Source organism: Prunus dulcis, chromosome 7 (genome assembly GCF_902201215.1).
Source record: "Prunus dulcis chromosome 7, ALMONDv2, whole genome shotgun sequence".
Lineage (NCBI taxonomy): Eukaryota > Viridiplantae > Streptophyta > Magnoliopsida > Rosales > Rosaceae > Prunus > Prunus dulcis.
In genome coordinates this window covers 11,162,887-11,180,784 of record NC_047656.1, presented here as the reverse complement: position 1 = coordinate 11,180,784, position 17,898 = coordinate 11,162,887, and the positions used below count along the sequence as shown (strand labels likewise).

At 37.6% G+C, this 17,898-nt stretch overlaps 2 protein-coding genes across 3 annotated transcripts; one reads left to right on the top strand and one right to left on the bottom strand.

Annotated features, from left to right (window-relative positions):
- Nucleotides 1-2,784: 2,784 nt before the first annotated feature.
- Nucleotides 2,785-7,039, top strand: LOC117636015 (protein WVD2-like 4). The gene is made up of 9 exons (XM_034370437.1): nt 2,785-3,169; nt 4,184-4,430; nt 4,545-4,907; nt 4,996-5,051; nt 5,229-5,306; nt 5,420-5,498; nt 5,849-5,920; nt 6,051-6,158; nt 6,349-7,039. Exons 2-9 carry the CDS (start codon nt 4,194-4,196, stop codon nt 6,805-6,807), a joined length of 1,452 nt encoding a protein of 483 aa, XP_034226328.1. The 5' UTR covers nt 2,785-3,169; nt 4,184-4,193; the 3' UTR covers nt 6,808-7,039.
- A 4,229-nt stretch (nt 7,040-11,268) lies between these two features.
- LOC117634073 (fasciclin-like arabinogalactan protein 17) lies at nt 11,269-14,912 on the bottom strand. 2 transcript variants are annotated; one of them, XM_034367983.1, is made up of 2 exons: nt 13,246-14,912; nt 11,269-11,681 (listed from the first exon to the last, which is right to left on the bottom strand). In XM_034367983.1, the coding sequence occupies exons 1-2, from the start codon at nt 14,612-14,614 to the stop codon at nt 11,605-11,607; spliced, it is 1,446 nt and encodes a 481-aa protein (XP_034223874.1). In that variant the 5' UTR covers nt 14,615-14,912; the 3' UTR covers nt 11,269-11,604. The 2 variants fall into 2 exon arrangements, with proteins under 2 accessions (XP_034223874.1, XP_034223875.1); XM_034367984.1 differs by having other exon boundaries at nt 11,269-11,678.
- Nucleotides 14,913-17,898: the final 2,986 nt, after the last annotated feature.

Sequence of the window (17,898 nt, the reverse complement as noted above, 5' to 3'; positions counted from 1 at the left end):
GGAGGAAGGCGGCGAAGGCGAAGAGAGGGAGTAATTCTAGCAAGAATGCATCTAAATTTTTGGAGGAACTTTCAAAGCACCAAGCCATGAGAATTGAAATGGACTTGAAACAACAAGAGCACGATATGGCTATTCAACTAGAATATGCAAAAGAAAGGGAGTATGTACGCAAAGAAAGGGAGTATGTACGCGAACAAAACATTGAAAAAAAAGATCGGGAAACCATGGCCATGGATACAAGCCATATGTCCCCTGAAACAAAACAATTTTGGAAGCTAGAACGAAGGGATGTTATGAGACGAAGACTTTTTCGTGACGATGGACCTAGCAACACGGATTGGTTAAATGATGAAAACCATTAAAATAGTTTGTTTGCCTTTCATGTCTTAGTTTACTTGCCTTTGATTTCATTGTATTTTTTGTTTTGTTTAATTCATGTATTTTATTTTATTAGTTGTATTGCTTTTCTTTTAGTGAATAAAGAAAATATTCAACAAAAATCCTTTTTATTCAAAACATTCCATACATAAAAAACAAACCACAACCAAAGCATAAAAAAAAAAAAAAAACAAACCACAACCAAAGCATAAAAAATAAACAAACCACAACCAAAGCATAAAAAATAAACAACCCACAACCAAAGCATAAAAAATAAACAACCCACAACTAAAAATAATAAAGTATAAAAAAAACAAAGCATAACTAAAAATACAACATAAACATAATAAATTAAAAAAAACTTCTTCACTTCACTTCATTCACCTTCATTGCCTTTCACCGCCCATAAATGCTCCATCAAGTCAACTTGACGGTGTTCATGAATATACGACGATTGCATCTCCGTGTAGCGATCAATCATACGGGGCATGAAACTACCATCTCTAACCAACGGTTCATGCTGCACTGGTTCTCCATTTGGCCCCACTGGTTTTTCATAAATTCGTGTTAGGGCCGTGTCCATGGGATTTGGTTCATACACTTCATCAGCATCGTAATCATATTCATCTTCCACAATCATGTTATGGAGGATGATACAAGTCATCATTATACTCCTAAGCACCTCCTCGTCAAATAGACGTGCCGCGCCCCTTGATAATAGCCCACCGGGCTTGAAGGATACCAAAGCACCTCTCAACATCTTTTCTGTACCCCTCTTGATAGCGAGCAAAAAATTTTTGCTTATGGGATCGGGGATGTGGAATTGTTTTCACAAATGTTGTCCACCTCGGGTAGATGCCATCAGCTAGATAATACCCGTTCTGGTAGATGGTATTGTTAATTTCATATGTGATATTTGGGGCTTCACCTCTCAAAACATCATTGAACACCGGGGATTGACCTAAGACATTCAAATCGTTTTGAGATCCGGCAACTCCGAAGAAGGCGTGCCAAACCCATGTATCAAAACCAGCAACTGCTTCCAGGATGATACTTTTCTGCCCTTTTCTATTTCCGTAATCCCCTTGCCAAGCAGTTGGACAATTTTTCCACTGCCAGTGCATGCAGTCAATGCTACCAATCATGCCAGGAAATCCTCGAGACTCAGCTTTTTGGAGAAGCCGTTGCAGGTCCCTGGGCGTAGGTCTGCGGAGGTAGTCTCTGGTGTACAGAGTTTCCACTGCATCACAAAATCGCACCAAGCTCTCCAAAACAGTGGACTTCCCCATCCAAGCAATCTCATCCACCTGATCAGCAGATGACCCATACGCCAACATTCGTATCACAGCTGTGAACTTCTGCTCTGGAAGAAGTCCCAAATTTCAAGCACAATTTCTCTTTTGAACAAAATATTCATCATAATTGCAAATATCATGCATGACTTTATTGAACAAATGGGGTTGCATTCTATATCTCCCTCGAAAATGAACATCATAGTACAGAGATTGTGGGATAAAATAATCTTCCATAAGATTCTTACCCCGAGAATGTCTATGTCTGTCCACATTTGGGCGACGGCCTTCTCGTGAACCACGGCGACCCTGGTTTTCTTCCTCCAGCAAAGCAACTGCTATGCCAAGTTGCTCATCTAGTTCTCTCTGCGCCCTTTTGCTTGCAGCTCGTCTACGCATTCTTTCTCTAGTTTCTCGCTCTTGCCTCTCCAAAACCTCTTGCATGTCTGCCATTGAGAATGGAGAATGAAATCTAAAATTTGAGAAATGGAAATGTAGAGAAGAACTGGTGTGGGAGGTATGAGCTGAACCTCTGGTTTTATAGAAAAATGTACACATATAGATATGACACGCGGCGCAATCTTAGAGGGTGAAAATCTTATCTGAAATTTGAAATTCAAATGAAATTTGAAATTTGAAATTTATCTGAAATTTGAATTTCGAAATGTATCTGAAATTTGAAATTTATCTGAAATTTATCTGAAATTTGAAACCGAAAATCTTATCCGATATGAATAGTATTGACACGTAGGAACCCAAAAATCTTATCCGAAAATATTATCCAAATTAATTGTTTAAGTAAATAAAGTTGTGAAAAAAAACAAAAAAATGAATAGTATTTGCCATGGCAAGCCTAAACTGCTGGAAACACACTTTGCTGGAGGGAGTTAGGGCAGCCACTATTTACGTGAATAATAGCTGCCTTAGGGCTCCCCTTGCCATGATAAGGGGCTAACTGGTGGAAATGCTCTTATAGAGGAGAGAAATTCTAATGTCCTTTTTCTTACCTTAACAAGAGAAATTCTGACAGCTTCCTACTTCACATGATAAACAAAGTGAGACTATAAATAAGTAACTCCGTTTCCCTCCATCATCATTCAGAATTCAAAACTGCTAGTAACTTCCATAGTGGCAGTTTAGTCATTTCCTCACTATTACCTATCTCTATCCACTTCATTGACATACCCCTTTCTCCTCTCTCTCCCCCTCTCTCTCTCCCCGAATTCTCGAAACCAAACTAGAGCGTGTCACCAACTCTCTATAGCTTTCATGCTCAACTATCACCAAGTGCTTCTAATCTAAACCACTATCAATATATTCCTATACTCTCTGCTCTGTTCCTATCTTCTCTTCTTCGTTCGCTCTCTATCATAATTCCATCTTGAAATTTTGTTTGCATTGCCCCTTTGGTCTCAGTATCAATCAGTCTTTGAGTGCTTATTTAAATCACTACAGCCCAAATTCAAAAACCCAAGTTTGGAAACTGCCTGCTAATCTCTGTAAGTTATATATCTCTTTGATCTATAATGTCTTGTACCTTGGAAATTTGAATTCTTTAACCTCTGTGTTGCTTATTGTATTGGGTATCTGCTCTTTCTTTGATAATGTTGCGTATCCTTTTCTGGGTCTGTTTTGATGCATGTATTGATGATCTCAAGAAAATTGGGTTTACTTGGAAAATGTGAGTGCACAAGAACTTAAAGCCATGAGCCTGGCAGTGTGTTCTCTGTTGATACTTGAGATTGAGAAAACAATATTGACTGCAGTTGACTTGTTATACAATTTGGTATAATTGGTCAGGTTTCCTTCTTCTTTGAAGTAATTTGGAGCCACATAACTTTTGTTGTGCAAGGCTGTGAGCCTGATAAAAGGGTTATCTTCTACTGCTTGTAGATGCTTGGTTATTCGACGAATTTTGCAGAACTGTTGTCATGTTGAGAGTTATGCATTGTGGGCCTAGAACGATATGCATTATGATTTAGAATTTTCATGACTGAAATTATGGGAACTCTTTCTTGGAGGCTATATTGGGATAATTTCAGAATGAAAATTTTCATGGTTAGGTAGTCATGCCACAGATTGTGTTTTTACGTTTTCTTTTGGATGGGGGCTCCTCATCTTGTTATTTGGTGCATAGGGAAATAACAGAATAGACCCTTACCCTTTTGAGGATACGATCAGTAGTTGAACATGATAGACATCTTATTACATTTCTGGCTGTTGCATGCCTGCTCATGTGGGTTTTCTGTATGTTTTATGTATTGTTATTTCCTGCCCCTCATTATGTCTTGCTGGTATATACTGAAGTTGCATCATTGATGTCAATCGAAATGGCATAAAACATAAAGTTTCTTGTTTTTTGTGTTTTTGGTTTCCTCATTTTTTTTCCGAAAAGTTTCATAATTCGCTGTCAATATTAGTTTTGTGATTTGTGGAGTAAGCCAAGTGTTATGCTCTTTTGCATCGTGGAGATACTGCCCAACTTTGCTAAATTTTGTATTTCTGTTCTTTAGTATTTTCCAAATGGAGTCTGCAAATGGGATTACTTCCGAGCATGAGAGTATTGCTATTGAGGAAAAACATGTGGACATGCCAGTACCGGATTTGAACAAGGATGGTAAGAATGATAGTAATGTAGAAGTTCATGCCGCGAATGGAATATCTGAACCTGGAACAAAAGATGAAGGCATCAACTCTTCTGGAGTTGCAGTTGAAGCCTCTGCAACTGTTTCGCCTGGTAAAAATTCGAAAACCATGAAGGTACTGCATGCATGCCAGAGTTCTTTGTCTTTTGTGCTATTTCTCTTATGAATTTGCATGACACGGACATGTACTAAATGCACCTTTTTTCTCCTACTTGTGTTTTATGTTCAGGATCCTCATGCTCCAAACAATGGTTTTTCAAAGAGCAAACTGGCCAAGGATAAACCTAACTTGAAAGGCATAACTCAGATTCCTCGTAACCAGAGGGCAATACTTTCTCAGAGCCTTTCTTTCCCATCAAGAGGATCTTGTGGAGATCCTATGAAGAAGAGCATTGATGCGTACCCAGTGAAAGCAGTAGCCAAACATGCTCGAGGAAATGCAACCAAAGCTGAGGCCCATTTTTCAGCTTCTCGCTTGAATCCAAATAGGCGTGCATCCACAGGAGTGCATTCAAAGGAAGAGAACACAACTGGTGGAGCTTCCCTTAAGAGGACTTCTTTAGCAGCAATACCTAGCATTAGATGCTCTTCAGTAAGGCTTTTTCGATATGTTGCATCTACATTTTACCCTTCTTAATATCTTCCTTAATGTAGCTAATCTCCATTCTTAATTGTGTCAGTCTGGGAAGCCTGGTTCTGTGAATACATCTGCTAATAGCCCATCTAATGTGATCCGGTAGGTTACAACCTCTATTCAGTACAGGAGTATGCTTAACCTCTCTTATTTTTCGTTCAAATAAATAGGTCGATTTTACTGTTCCATTTTTCTTCTGCATGATTTGTATATGGGAAAAAAAATGCATCCGCGACAACTGCTGAATCATTCATTTTATGATGTTTTATGTAATTGCAGAGCAGTTGATCAAAGTTTAAATCCTGTAAAAACAACTCTGCCAATCAAAGAGGATGATGATGCTCATTCCATTGCTTCGTATGTCTTATATCCTAGAACATTATTCTTATTGTTGCTCATCTATTTACTGCCAGTATCTGAGTTATCCATTCTGTTTTATTCACACTTCCATGTATACTGTATTTTATCAGAAGTACTACGCCAAGTGGACGGCGGCGCAGTGGTTCTTTTGCCTTCAGGTTGGATGAACGTGCGGAGAAAAGGAAGGAGGTTGCTAACACATACCTTTAATATCTGGTTGATAGTTTTTGATAAAGTTGATTGGTTTACCACTATTCCTTAAAACTTTTAGGATGTGAGACAGAAATTGTTTTGTATTCTAAAACATCTCCTCACAAGTGGGTCTCTCTCCACCATTGGAGACCAACATGTGGAATTCAACTTATTGGGAGGATGGGATTGCAGGGATTCACACAGGATCTCCTGCTCAAATACCGTGATAAAGTTTGCTGGTTCTATTCCCAGAAGCTTAAGCTTTAGGATGTGGGCCAACTAATGTTATATGTTGACAGTTTTATTTCAATGTGCAACACTAATCAAACTTATTCATTGTTTATTAGTTCTTTGACAAACTAGAAGAGAAGATACAGGCTAAGGAAGCAGAAAAAAATAACTCACAGGCAAAATCGAAGGTGTGGGACTAATTTACAGCACTTATTATATTATACCTTTGCCGTTCTATATTAATTTGTTTATTTCTATTTTCCTGTTTCATATATGTTCCATTTCAGCTTATTCACTCTGTTTTCTATATGCTTACAGGAAAGCCAAGAAGCAGAGATCAAGAAACTAAGGAAGAGCCTAACATTCAAGGCAGCACCCATGCCAAGTTTCTACAAAGAGCCTCTTCCAAAAGTTGAACTAAAGAAGGTAACTGTTAGAGTATATCTGATGCGAAAAATCCTACTATTTCCAGATCTTTTCACAAGCTGAATTCATTTTTCATCATCATTTTTTTTTTTCAATTTTCCATTGCTACTCTCCTCTTCCACCTCTGCTTCACTTTGCTTGCTTTTGTATAGCAACATTGTGTTTGACTCTTCTCTACCAATCAATTTAGATACCAACTACTCGTGCAAAATCTCCAAAGCTTGGAAGGAACAAGAGCTCCATTTCTTCATTGAACAACTCTTCCGAAGCTGGTGGGGCGTGTCTTAGCCCTCCTCTGAATCAAGAACTGAATAACTCAAAGAAAGCATTAAAAACTAGAAGCGAAAAAGATGTCATAGACTCAAAGAAGCCTATTAGGAAGTCCCACAGCAGGCTTCATTCTCAGGAAAATGTTGCTACCAAAGATGAAGCAAAATCTGTTAAGTCCCCACCAAAGGCTATTGGAGAAGAAAGAAAATACCAGAAAACATGCACCACAGAAACAGAAGAAGGTCAGGATCAATCTGGGCTTCTTTCTGAGTGCAAAGAGAAGATAGAGTCTGAAGTGAATGTTGCCGAGATCGAAGAACCAGTCCTCAGTGCACCTACTCCCGATATCATGCCTCATGAAGTTAGCATTGGAACTTAATGACATATTTGTGATGCATTCTGTTCATAGTCTGGAAAGTTTTAAGTTTCATATTGTTGTGAATATAGAGATCATGGGATGCTCCTTAAAGTCATATATAATGTAGTTTATATGTGAGTTTTTTTTTTCCAATCATCAAATTACTGTGGAAGTTTGAAGACATTATGCTGTCTTCAGCAATCTATGGATTATGAGTCTTTCATATATAGTTGATGATTGCCATTTCTCCCTACATAGTTGATGAGTTTTTTATTTGAATTATCTTGTTTGGAAGAAATGAAGAATTTTATTATTTCTTAACTTATTCATACCATTGTTAAAGAAACACAACTAAATTGGCCAATCTGAAAGGAAATTAAGGGCTGCCGATGCCGTTGAACACATCAATCACATGCCAAATAGTTATCGCAAAAGTATCTTTCAACTTGGCCCACCTTGTACCAAGAAAATCTTTGGTCAATCTTTGCTCGACCTAGGTCCATTTGTATTAGCCCCATGGGCTAGTTTTTAGTTTTCTTCTCTTTTTCAGTGTATCAGGTGTGCCCCTGCTAACCCGAGGGGGATAGGGCATGACGAATGCAAACTCACACGCTACATAATTGTGATTTCACTAGACCAATTTTACCCGCCTAGTTTAAACTCCGCCACAAAGCAATTATTTTAATAGTCTACAAGCTCATGTTACAGGGTTCGGCATTCTAAAACAATTTTTCATACGAGAGTCTAACCACAATAAGACAATGAAAACCTACGTCCAAAGCAGAGTTGAAATTCAATGGGACTTAAAATCTTTGGGCCAATTACACATTGCGCTAGCCATTGTAGCTTGTCAATGATAGTCTAGTCTATGTATTTTAAAATTTGAAGAAAACAATCATAAAGTTACGAAATGTTGCTTTTAGAAATAGCACTTGGAAGGCTAATTCTTAGCGGATATGAGAGTCATGTAGATTTTAGGGTTATTAATGAAATTAATAGATACCATTGCCTCCGCTTTATCTAGCGTTCTTGCGTCATTGTAACCAATAGGATTTGACAAATCTAATTGACCCCAAATGTTTAAAACTACCAGATCCCTTTAAAAAGGGTCAACAAATTAAATGTACATCTTTAGATTTTTTCAGTAATAAAAACTCTAAATTGCCACATTTTACATTAGGGTTTTTCCCACAACATGTTCCATGTAGTTGCCAATTAGAATATTTTCTTCACGATTCTTGATACTTATATATGCCAAACCAGTGGTTAAGGAATAAGCGTTGCTTTGACCCCAAACAAAGCAGACCTGGATAAAAGAAGATTCCTCGTTCCCACTGCTGGCACAGCTTGTCAAGTTTTGAGAAAAGATCTTGGGAATTTTATTCTGACAAAAAAAACAAAACAAAAAAAGATCTGGGAATTTAAGTGCCAGTGAGAATGCATGGTGCCTGGTTTGTGACAGAAATGTAAGTTTTGTCCAAAACCTGCCCCATGAAAACAGGGCTTGTAATTGAAACTTATCTCAGATAATGTACATGTTTTCTTCTTCTTTGACCACAGGAACACACGTTTGAGGTCAAAACTAGTGAAATACACATTTTCGTGTTGAAAAAAATGAAGCTATGGTCGCATCTCACATGTTTAATAAAGTTCAGTTTTTCTACATTACAGTGCTGAACTTCACACATCGTCCGGTTTTTAAGAGTGGTAATTGGGTCTTCATAATTTCAAGCACAAACACTTGAATTTGATGCATCACCACGGCAAGCATAAACATTATGAAGCCCATGAGAATTTTTTTATTTAAAAAAAAAAACGAATAAAGCTTAAGCTTCCAATAAGGTCTCAATCTGTAACATCAACCCTTAACCCTTTATAAATTCTTTGACCCTTTTCAAGTTTTAACACACACGTTGCACTAAAAGCTATGTTAGTCTGTTTTATGTTGCATTATAACCAAAGCCTTTGGTCAGAACAAGACGTTTCAACTTTTAAGCTTTCAGCCAGGGCTATCTCCAGCTTTCACTGTTGCCAAAGGGTCCTACTTACCAAGCACATAATTTTAGCCCCAGTCCATCTTCTCCTAGCTTTGACTGCTTTATTAATTAATAATTAAGTATGTATGAGAAACTTTCTTCTTTGTACTTCTATTTTCTTTTTCTTTTTTTCGTTCTCATAATTTTATGTAGTTTGATAATAAGAACCGTCTATCTTCTAAATTTCTTTAAAAATTATTTTTGCAAAAAAATCAACTAAATTCAAAAATTGTTTAGTTATCTAACTCTTCAAATAGGTAAATGGACTCTGTATTTTAGTAGATATTGAATCATAACATTTTTAATCGAATAGCTAAACGATGCTTTAGTTGATCTTTTACACATAAATTTATAAATGATGTTGTCAAAATGAATGATCTCAATTATCATACAGCATTACTCATAAAAATAAGAAAGAATAATATATATATATATATATATAGAGAGAGAGAGAGAGAGAGAGAGAGAGAGAGAGAGAGAGAGAAAAGTATAGAAAATATTCATTTTTACACATAATTTGTAAATAATGATCTCGAAATGAACTATCTCAATTATCATACAGCGTTACGCATAAAGAATAAGAATAATAAGGCAGAGAGAGAAAAAGTACAGAAAATGATGATGTCAAAATGAAGGATCTCAATTATCATACAGCATTAGGCATGAAAATAAGAAAGAATAATATATATATATATATATATATAGAGAGAGAGAGAGAGAGAGAGAGAGAGAGAGAGAGAGAGAGAGAGAGAGAGAGTATAGAAAATATTCATTTTTTACACATAATTTGTAAACAATGATCTCAAAATGAACGATCTCAATTATCATATAGCATTACACATAAATAATAAGAATAATAAGACATAAATAATAAGAATAATAAGGCAGAGAAAGAAAAAGTACAGAAAATATTCTTCATCAAATATATAGCATGAAAAAGAACAACAAAAAAAGATTTCCATTTCAATGAAAATATGGTCTCTTAATTAATTCCCCAAAGAAAGAAAACAAAAATGGCGCCTAGCTTTGAAAGGGTCCTACTAGCCCATAGTCTTAAACAATATCAGTTGGTAACTGTCACCGATCAATGATGCTAAAAAGGTTGAATTTATGGGTGCAAAGCCCATTTTTATTACACTGAAAATAACTTAACACTAGTAAAATTTTGGGTTTCTTTATCTTTATTTAGGTAGACTTTAAGCTTCCACCTTTTCAATTCTTTTTTTTTTTTTTTGGGTTTCTTTCTTCGTGGGCACGAGTTGAATGGTATATAAAACTTTGCTTTATTTTTTAAAAATAAAAGGCAAAAATACATGTTCCACGTGGGTTCTAATCAGTGATCACTCCACTTCCAAAGGATCTTGCTACACTTAAGGCTCTGTGAGGGTGGCTAATTATTCCTTTTTTATAATCATTTTTTTTCATAATCAGTTTTTATGTCCCTTAAGCTTGATTAGAAGAAACAAAAAGAAGATTGTTATGATTATAATTAATATATGAGCATGCAGGAAGAAGGGTTTTCTTTTTATTATTTAATTAAACAACAACCAATAATTGACCACAATCTGTTGTTTTTTCTTTCTAATTTTATTGCAGAGTGACAAATGAATACCAACTAATCATAGCAGGAAAGACCACCAACCAACTTGTTGTGTCTATATTGAATCCTCCTGCAACTACCAACTCAATCTCAACTATTTTATATTTCTGAATTAATGCCAAAGCAAGTTGAGGTCTCCATTCATATAACAGAAGCTTTATTTCTTTATTTTTGCTTTCAAGAATTTGGGCAACAAAAATAATTGTAGATGTGATTTTATTGCACTTCAAGAATTCTGCATTTGAGTTTGAATGGTAAGGGTTGAGTAAGAATTCCACTCAAGGAGTTAGATTGGAAAAAAAATCTCATGACATGATTTTGGAAGAATACCAAATTAGGAACCAGGATGAATCCAGAGGGCAGTTTTTTCTACTAATGCTCTAGGTTTGCTCCTATGTCATTATCATGTCTCAGTGATTAATCCATTTCAGCAACTCAATTATCACTTGCTTGGTTACTTAATTGCACAATAATACTTTCATTATTATCATGTCTTGTTCATTAATTGCTCTGAAAGTCCTTCATATCCCAAAAAGAAAGCAGAAAACATAACCTAACCTAAAACAGCTAGGTTGTTGCTTTCCTTATAACACAAGTTCAAATTATTATAAGTCAAATTCTTTTTGTATGCCTTTCATGCCTATTTTCTACTCAGCCTAGTTTTCGACCAATTCGCACGGTGACACGTGGCGATCCCAAAAGGGCACGAGAATTTTGCTTGGTTACACCGCAAGCAAACATCATGTTGAAATTTGATTCACAAGCAATGTCACAGAAGAAAGGGCAAACCAAAGCATAAAAAAAATAATTATTAAAAAAATGAATATGTAGTGCTAATTACAGTTCTGATAACAAATCAAGAGGGTGGAAGATTCTTTTCGTTGAATCAAAAGAAATCCTGCAAACCAAAGGCTCCCTCTGTTTATACATTCATTCATTCATTATGATATAAATGCAGAGACTCGTGATCCTAACACTGCATATATATGATTTAAACAAAACTCTGTTTACCCAAAAACAAACGCGTTTGAAACAAATTACAATGAACGTAGAGAAGGGAACTGTATTTACCATTATCAATAACTGTTTACAGTGAAAATAATTTTTTTTCCTCTTTTTTTTTCCTTTTTTTTTTTTTTTTGGGTTTCATTTTGTGGGGGAGAGAGAGAGAGAGCATTTTCTTCATTGACAAGTAGAGAAGTGAGAATCATGTCCAAAAGCTCCAAGCATTCTACACGCTACTTCCATCAACTTTCCTGCTAAGCACAATTAGGTGAATGAGAAAAAGCAATTAGTCAACTGCAGAACAAGCCATATGTCTATACATCACATGCACATAAAATAATATAAAAAAAGGAACAACTTGGGCAAGCATAAAATTTCAATAAAAAATAATATAAAAAACAATTTATTTATTTTTAAAAGAAAAAAGAAAAGAATAATGAAGGTCAGCTAGTGAGGAGGCCAGCTGACTTTTAAATTAGGAGCATGGAATTAATTAGGGACAGGCTGTGTTTGGTGGCATCAAATTTTTGGTGGGTCATAATAACATATAGATCACAGCTGGGCAAAGCCAGGCTTGATTGCTTGGCATCTCAGAGTGGTGTCACATGGATTAAGACCCATTACATTTTTCATATGATTTGGAATCACACTACCTATGGTTTCTGAGGGGCACTGGGACCCTCTTTACTTTCTCCTGATAACAAAATCCGTGACATCAATTTCGCTTTGCACCGACACTTTGCAGCCGAACACCATTCCCAAATACAAACCCTCCTCCTAAATACAACCCTAGGAAAATATTAATATGCTCTTATGCCGAACTTAGAACCTCAAATGCACGGGTAAATATTTTCAGTCACGACTCATTTCTGGCTCTTATAAATACCGTATTTCGTGTTGTCTGTATGTATTTATATTATATATAGGTGACTAATAACCGCTGATTGATGTAGGTCTCACGATAATCGACTGTTCAAAATTCTCAATGCTAGAAACTTAGGGTAGTTGGCTCTCTTTCTAGGATATGCCTATGCCTACAACTTAGTGACAACTCATATAAACCCCAAATAATCAATCAATGATCACATCATCATCCTAATCATTTGTGACAGTGGGCATAAATTTCCCATTTTCTAATGCCCTAATCAATCCCAGCCCATTTGTGAACTTAACCCACTCCACCATGAACATCAATCCTAATCTAACCTAAAAATAAATGCATTTTCACCAGCCTAATTAACCCATTTACCTGTCAGTCCAAATTTTAGCATCTCAGAACATGCATTCATGAGTGTTCAGACATTTACAATCCTAATTACTCTATCAATCAATATCAGCATAACAGATAACAAACACCAATTCAATCAATTACCCCGAAAAAAACAACACAAAAACTCTCCTGGATTATGGGAGGTCGACTAAAACTTTCGAAAACCAGAATATCAACAATGGCGGATGGGAGTGTGATCTGACATAGGGTTCTTAGCTGCTATATAGGGAGGGAAAAAGGGCAGAGGGTTAAGAAACTAACTGAAAAGGGGTAAACTTCCCCGAACACATAACCTTGAGTGCAGGGTTTGTAGCATTTAGCATAACATAATTGAACCATTTTTACAATGCCCAATTTGTAAACGGATACTCAAAATTCAACCCACTCCAGTCTCCACCATGAACATCAATCAACAGTTAATCACTCAAAATTAGTAAGCACATGAAATAAAAAACATCAAATTCAAGCAATTAGTCAAAAACAAGAACAAAATAGTAATGCAGAGAAAGATAAATAAAATTAAATAAAATAAAAATAAATGAACATACCTCTCCTGGGCTTAGCAGCAACCTTAACAACAGGGGCCGTTTTCTTCTCGGCCTTGACCTCCTCCTCCTCAAACGGAAACAGAACCCCATCAATCCCCTGCACCGAAATCCTCCCGTCCGTATAAATATCGGGGTCAAACAAGTACGCCGAAACATCGCCCTGACCGAATTTCACCGACCCATCGGCCTCCTGCGCCACCACCTTATGCGGCAGCCTCAGCGTATCGTACCGGACCTTCCCGAATCTTCTTACTGAGTTATACATGCTCTCCTCCGTCTGATACTCGGGTATGATGTGGTAGTACACAATCTGCTCCGGCGCCCCCGGTTCGCTCAACTGGTCGGTCGTCAGCTTGGCCATGGCCTCGTCGTTCGGAGCAAGCACCGTCAACACGTAGCCCTCCGAAACTAATCGGCCCATCTCGGTCGCTAGCGAAGTCAAATTGACCAGAATATCGGCCATCTCGTTGTACCCCCCGTAGTGCAGCAGAGTGTGGATGAAGTCCTTCACCTGGCTCTCGCCGTCGAAGTGGTGGTGGGGCCCGCCAGGACCAGGAGCAGGAGCTGGAGCTAGAGACGGGCCGGGAGCTAGAGCGTCGTAAACGGGTAGAACTGGCGGAGCCCCGGCTGGAACCGGAGCTGCTGGTTTTTTCAGGCGGTGGGTTCTCGGGTCGACCTCGGGTGCTCCCTCGGGTAGAATGGCGGATATGGTGCGAAGATTCCGCCTCCGGTTGAAGTCGTCCTCGACGGAGCGCGGGATCAGGAGGCGCTCGATGCCGTGGATGACACCGTCGGGTCGGGTAACGTCGTCGGGTCGGATGATCTGGGCGGAATTGACCGATTTGCGGCTGTTGTTTTTATGAGTGGCCAGGTGGAGGCGCTCGTGGCTGCTGCAGAGGGTCTGGTGATGGCGACCTGACCCGGGATGAGGCCACTGGGTGGAGCCGATGCGGTTGGGGATAATGTGGAACATGAGGAGGGTTTGGAGGGACTTGAGGTTGCCGGGTTCGAGCAGGAAGCGCTTGAATTCGGGGTCCAGCTGGCGCTCGAGAGCCTCATTTTTCGGGGCGAAGATGGTGATGTTGTGGTTGCCCACGGCCTCCTCGAGGGTCTGGAGTAGGAGGGCCTTCTCGACGAGCTCAGCGAGCTCAGTGTAATGCGAGTCGAGGAGGGCGACGAGGACGGAATTGGAGTTGATCTGTGCTGTCGTTGTGGCTGCCGCCGCTTTCGTAAAGGATGATGATGTTGTTGGAGAGTGAGATTTGGGTTGTGGGTTGTTGGGCAATGCGGCGAGCGTGGAAGTAGGGAGAGAAGCAATGGCGAAGACGATGAGGAAGAAGATGGAGCGACCATAGATCTGAGAATCCATGGTGCTCAGTTCAGCTTTGGGCTGCGTTTTTACTTGTTTTCTGGCGAAGTGGGGTTTTGAGGTGGTGGAAGCAAATGCAGAGAGGAAGAATGCGGAGACACAAGAAGAAGAAGAAGAGAGGGTTGGGAGAGAGTTGTGTTGGATTAAAGGCTTAGAAAAAGGTGAGTGAGAGACGAGTTAATTTTGCGACAGGCTGGAGATGGGGACCACACGGCGACGTCCTCTCTCTCTCTCTCTCTACTCGCCACCTGCTTACAGAGAGAGTGGTAGGCTTAAGCTTAGGGTTAGGCTTGGCTTCAGATACTTCTTCTTCTTCTTCTTCTGTGAAACTGAGCCTGAAGCTGAAGCCGCGCCATTTTTATTATGTTACAGAAAATGCACTTTTCTTCTTTTCTTTTTTTGTTTTGTTTTTGTTGTCTTTTGATGGAATTAATGTTATTTATAGAAAATGTTGGGGAAGATGTAGGGTAGTTGTCAAAATAGTGGAGCCATTTGGCGGGCTATTGTTTTTTTTCTTTGGGATTTTAGTTTTCACTGTGTCGGTTGATGCATTTATAGCTATGCCCTGTTTGCTTGCGTGGCAACTTTAAGAAATAAACTCTTTTGTTTCTCCATATATCTTTTAATCACGTTGCATTGCATTTGACTTCAAATTTTCATGTTTAGGTTTTTCTTTTCTTCTTACTCATTTTCTAATAAAACAACAATTTGTAATCATTTTACCCTTGAGAAAAATAAATAAAAAATAAAAAATATTTAAATACAAGAACAAAAATATCTTCTTCTTTTTTTCTCTATATGATATGATACAGAGATTAATCATTATTGTATGTGGCAAAACAGCATCGAGGCTTCGTGTTGAAAAATTGTCTAGAAGTCGGTGAAAATGCCAACCAATTTAGGAGTCATTTACAATTTAAATGTTTATATATCAGTTATTGTACCTGACTTACAATCTAATAAATGTATACCCTACACATATTTGCTTAATTAAATAAAAGTTTTCCTTATATCATGAAGTTTTTCTCCACACACAAAACTGTATTCATTAATTTCTTGTTATGTGATCATATTCTAGTATCATATAATAATTTCTGTCGCTCTCATTTTTAATGTTTTGGGTAAGGGTTGTTTGAGGGGTAATTAAAGACTCTTTCAATTTAAGTGCTGAATTAGTTTATTTTGTATTTCTTTGTTTAATCCAGAAAGAGTTCGTACCGTATAAGTTTGGAGTCAAGTGCATGTGAGTTGGTGCAAAAGGTGAAGCCGAAGGGGCAGCTGTTTTAGCTCAAAAGGCTCAAAAGGCTTCATGGCAAGCTGTCGGTGTCTTTCTTTTTTTTTTTTTTTGCCCTTTCCTACGAACAAAGAACAAAATCACATACAATGGCCTCAGTTCTACGCTAAGCTACAAAACCCCAACCCCCTTACGTCACCCCTAAAGCGCGAATGCAACGCGTGAGCTCACTTTCCCTCCTTATTAAATTCCCGGACGGCGACGTTTTGTCCACTGGCAGATTGCTTGTCAGCCTCAGCTCTCCAAAAATTCCAGTGTCCACATAAACCCAATACAGCACAACACACATAGCATATAGTATCTATTTAGGGTTTCTCATTTTTCGGTGTGCTCAAATTAGTTGGAATTTAATTTTTAACTACTTGTTGTGATAATCTCTCGTGAACTTTAGAAACTTAATTGGTAAAAAAGTAAAAACCAAAACAAAAAGATTTTTATTATTTTGGTAAAAATAATGTGAAAGGTGGTTAGGTTAAATGACATTCGGACAATATTATGTTGTATATATTTGACAAGTGTATATGATGTTATTTTAATAATCGATCACGTGATCAGCAAATAAGAACAACTGTGATAGGAACTTTCATTTTGTCAAAAGTTCTCATTGAAAAAAAGATGAAGAAATTAATCGGTAAATTGTAATAATTTCGAATTAAATATACGAAATTAATAGCTGCGATTGAATTTTGCAAATTATGAAGAGACAAGACAAATGGAATTAGAAAAGAACCTTCAACCTTTTTGAAGCATGAAAGTGATCGAACAAGCTTACTATTTGGTTAATTATTGCATGTATGCCCGACTTTTTCCTGCTTTTCTAGAACATCACTCTTTATATTTACCAATTATTGTTCAACACACAGTTGGAAAACGATACACCAACTTTTGATGTGTGTTTTTTTTTATATATAATTAATTTAGTATTTTGGAGATAAAGTAAAATAAAAATATTTACGAGGCTTAAAGATTTAGCAAAAAGAAGGGGACAGTGGAGTTGTCATTAGGGTTATATCCCTCCTCTTTACTTTAGGAATAAGTTTTCATCTAAATTTCCATGTGAAAAAGTGACCATTGTGCCTTTTTAATGATAAGGAAAACTGAGAAATGAAGAATGAAGAATGAAAATGAAATTTTTTAGTCCGAATAATCGTTTTAATAAGAAAATGAAGAAGAAACAGTGTGTGTGATTTCCATTTGACATTGTCTGAGTATGGTGTAGGAATGGGACATTGAAACTGTTTTATTGTGTTGTGTTTGGTGAATTAAGTAATTAGCCCAATGGGTCAAATTGCATCAGTTTACCAACCCCCTCCTCCAAAAAAAAAAAAAAAACCAACAGATTTCATGGCTTCCATTCCAGATTGGAATTAGTTTCAGTCGCTCGCGGGCACATGAGCAACCTGAAAGCATTATCGATCAAGAATCACTCATACTCGTGTGGACGACTAACCACATCACTACTCTTGATTCTTGGTCTCAGCTTTTAGATGTCGTCTGCGCGTAACATGTTTTGATATTTTCTTCACGCACCTAAGATCTTGTGTTCAAACTTCCCCTTCTCAATATCACTTGTATAAAGCTCCGTTGTGCTTATTATCTCTTCATGAAATGAAATATTTCACTAAAAAGAAACATATGGCATTTCCAAAGGGAAACTAGGACACACTGAAGCAAAGCCAAAAAGCCCTTTTGTTCCATATTTGAGAATTCAAATTTAAATCTCTTAAGAGGAGAGATGTGTATCATCTGGGATATGTTGTATAGCTCTAGACCACTCGCAGCTTCTTAAAGCCCAGGACAGGGAGGTTAGGAACTAATGTGAGACATGAGTAAGAAAAATCTAATGCTGAAATTTACACTTTTTTTTTTGTCGGTCGGAGAAATTTACAGATGCATCTTCAGAGAAATGGTCTCTTACCAGACTTATGCTGCTAAACGATAAATCTAAACCATTGATCAAGTTGAGTAGTTGCCAGATTCACAATTTAAC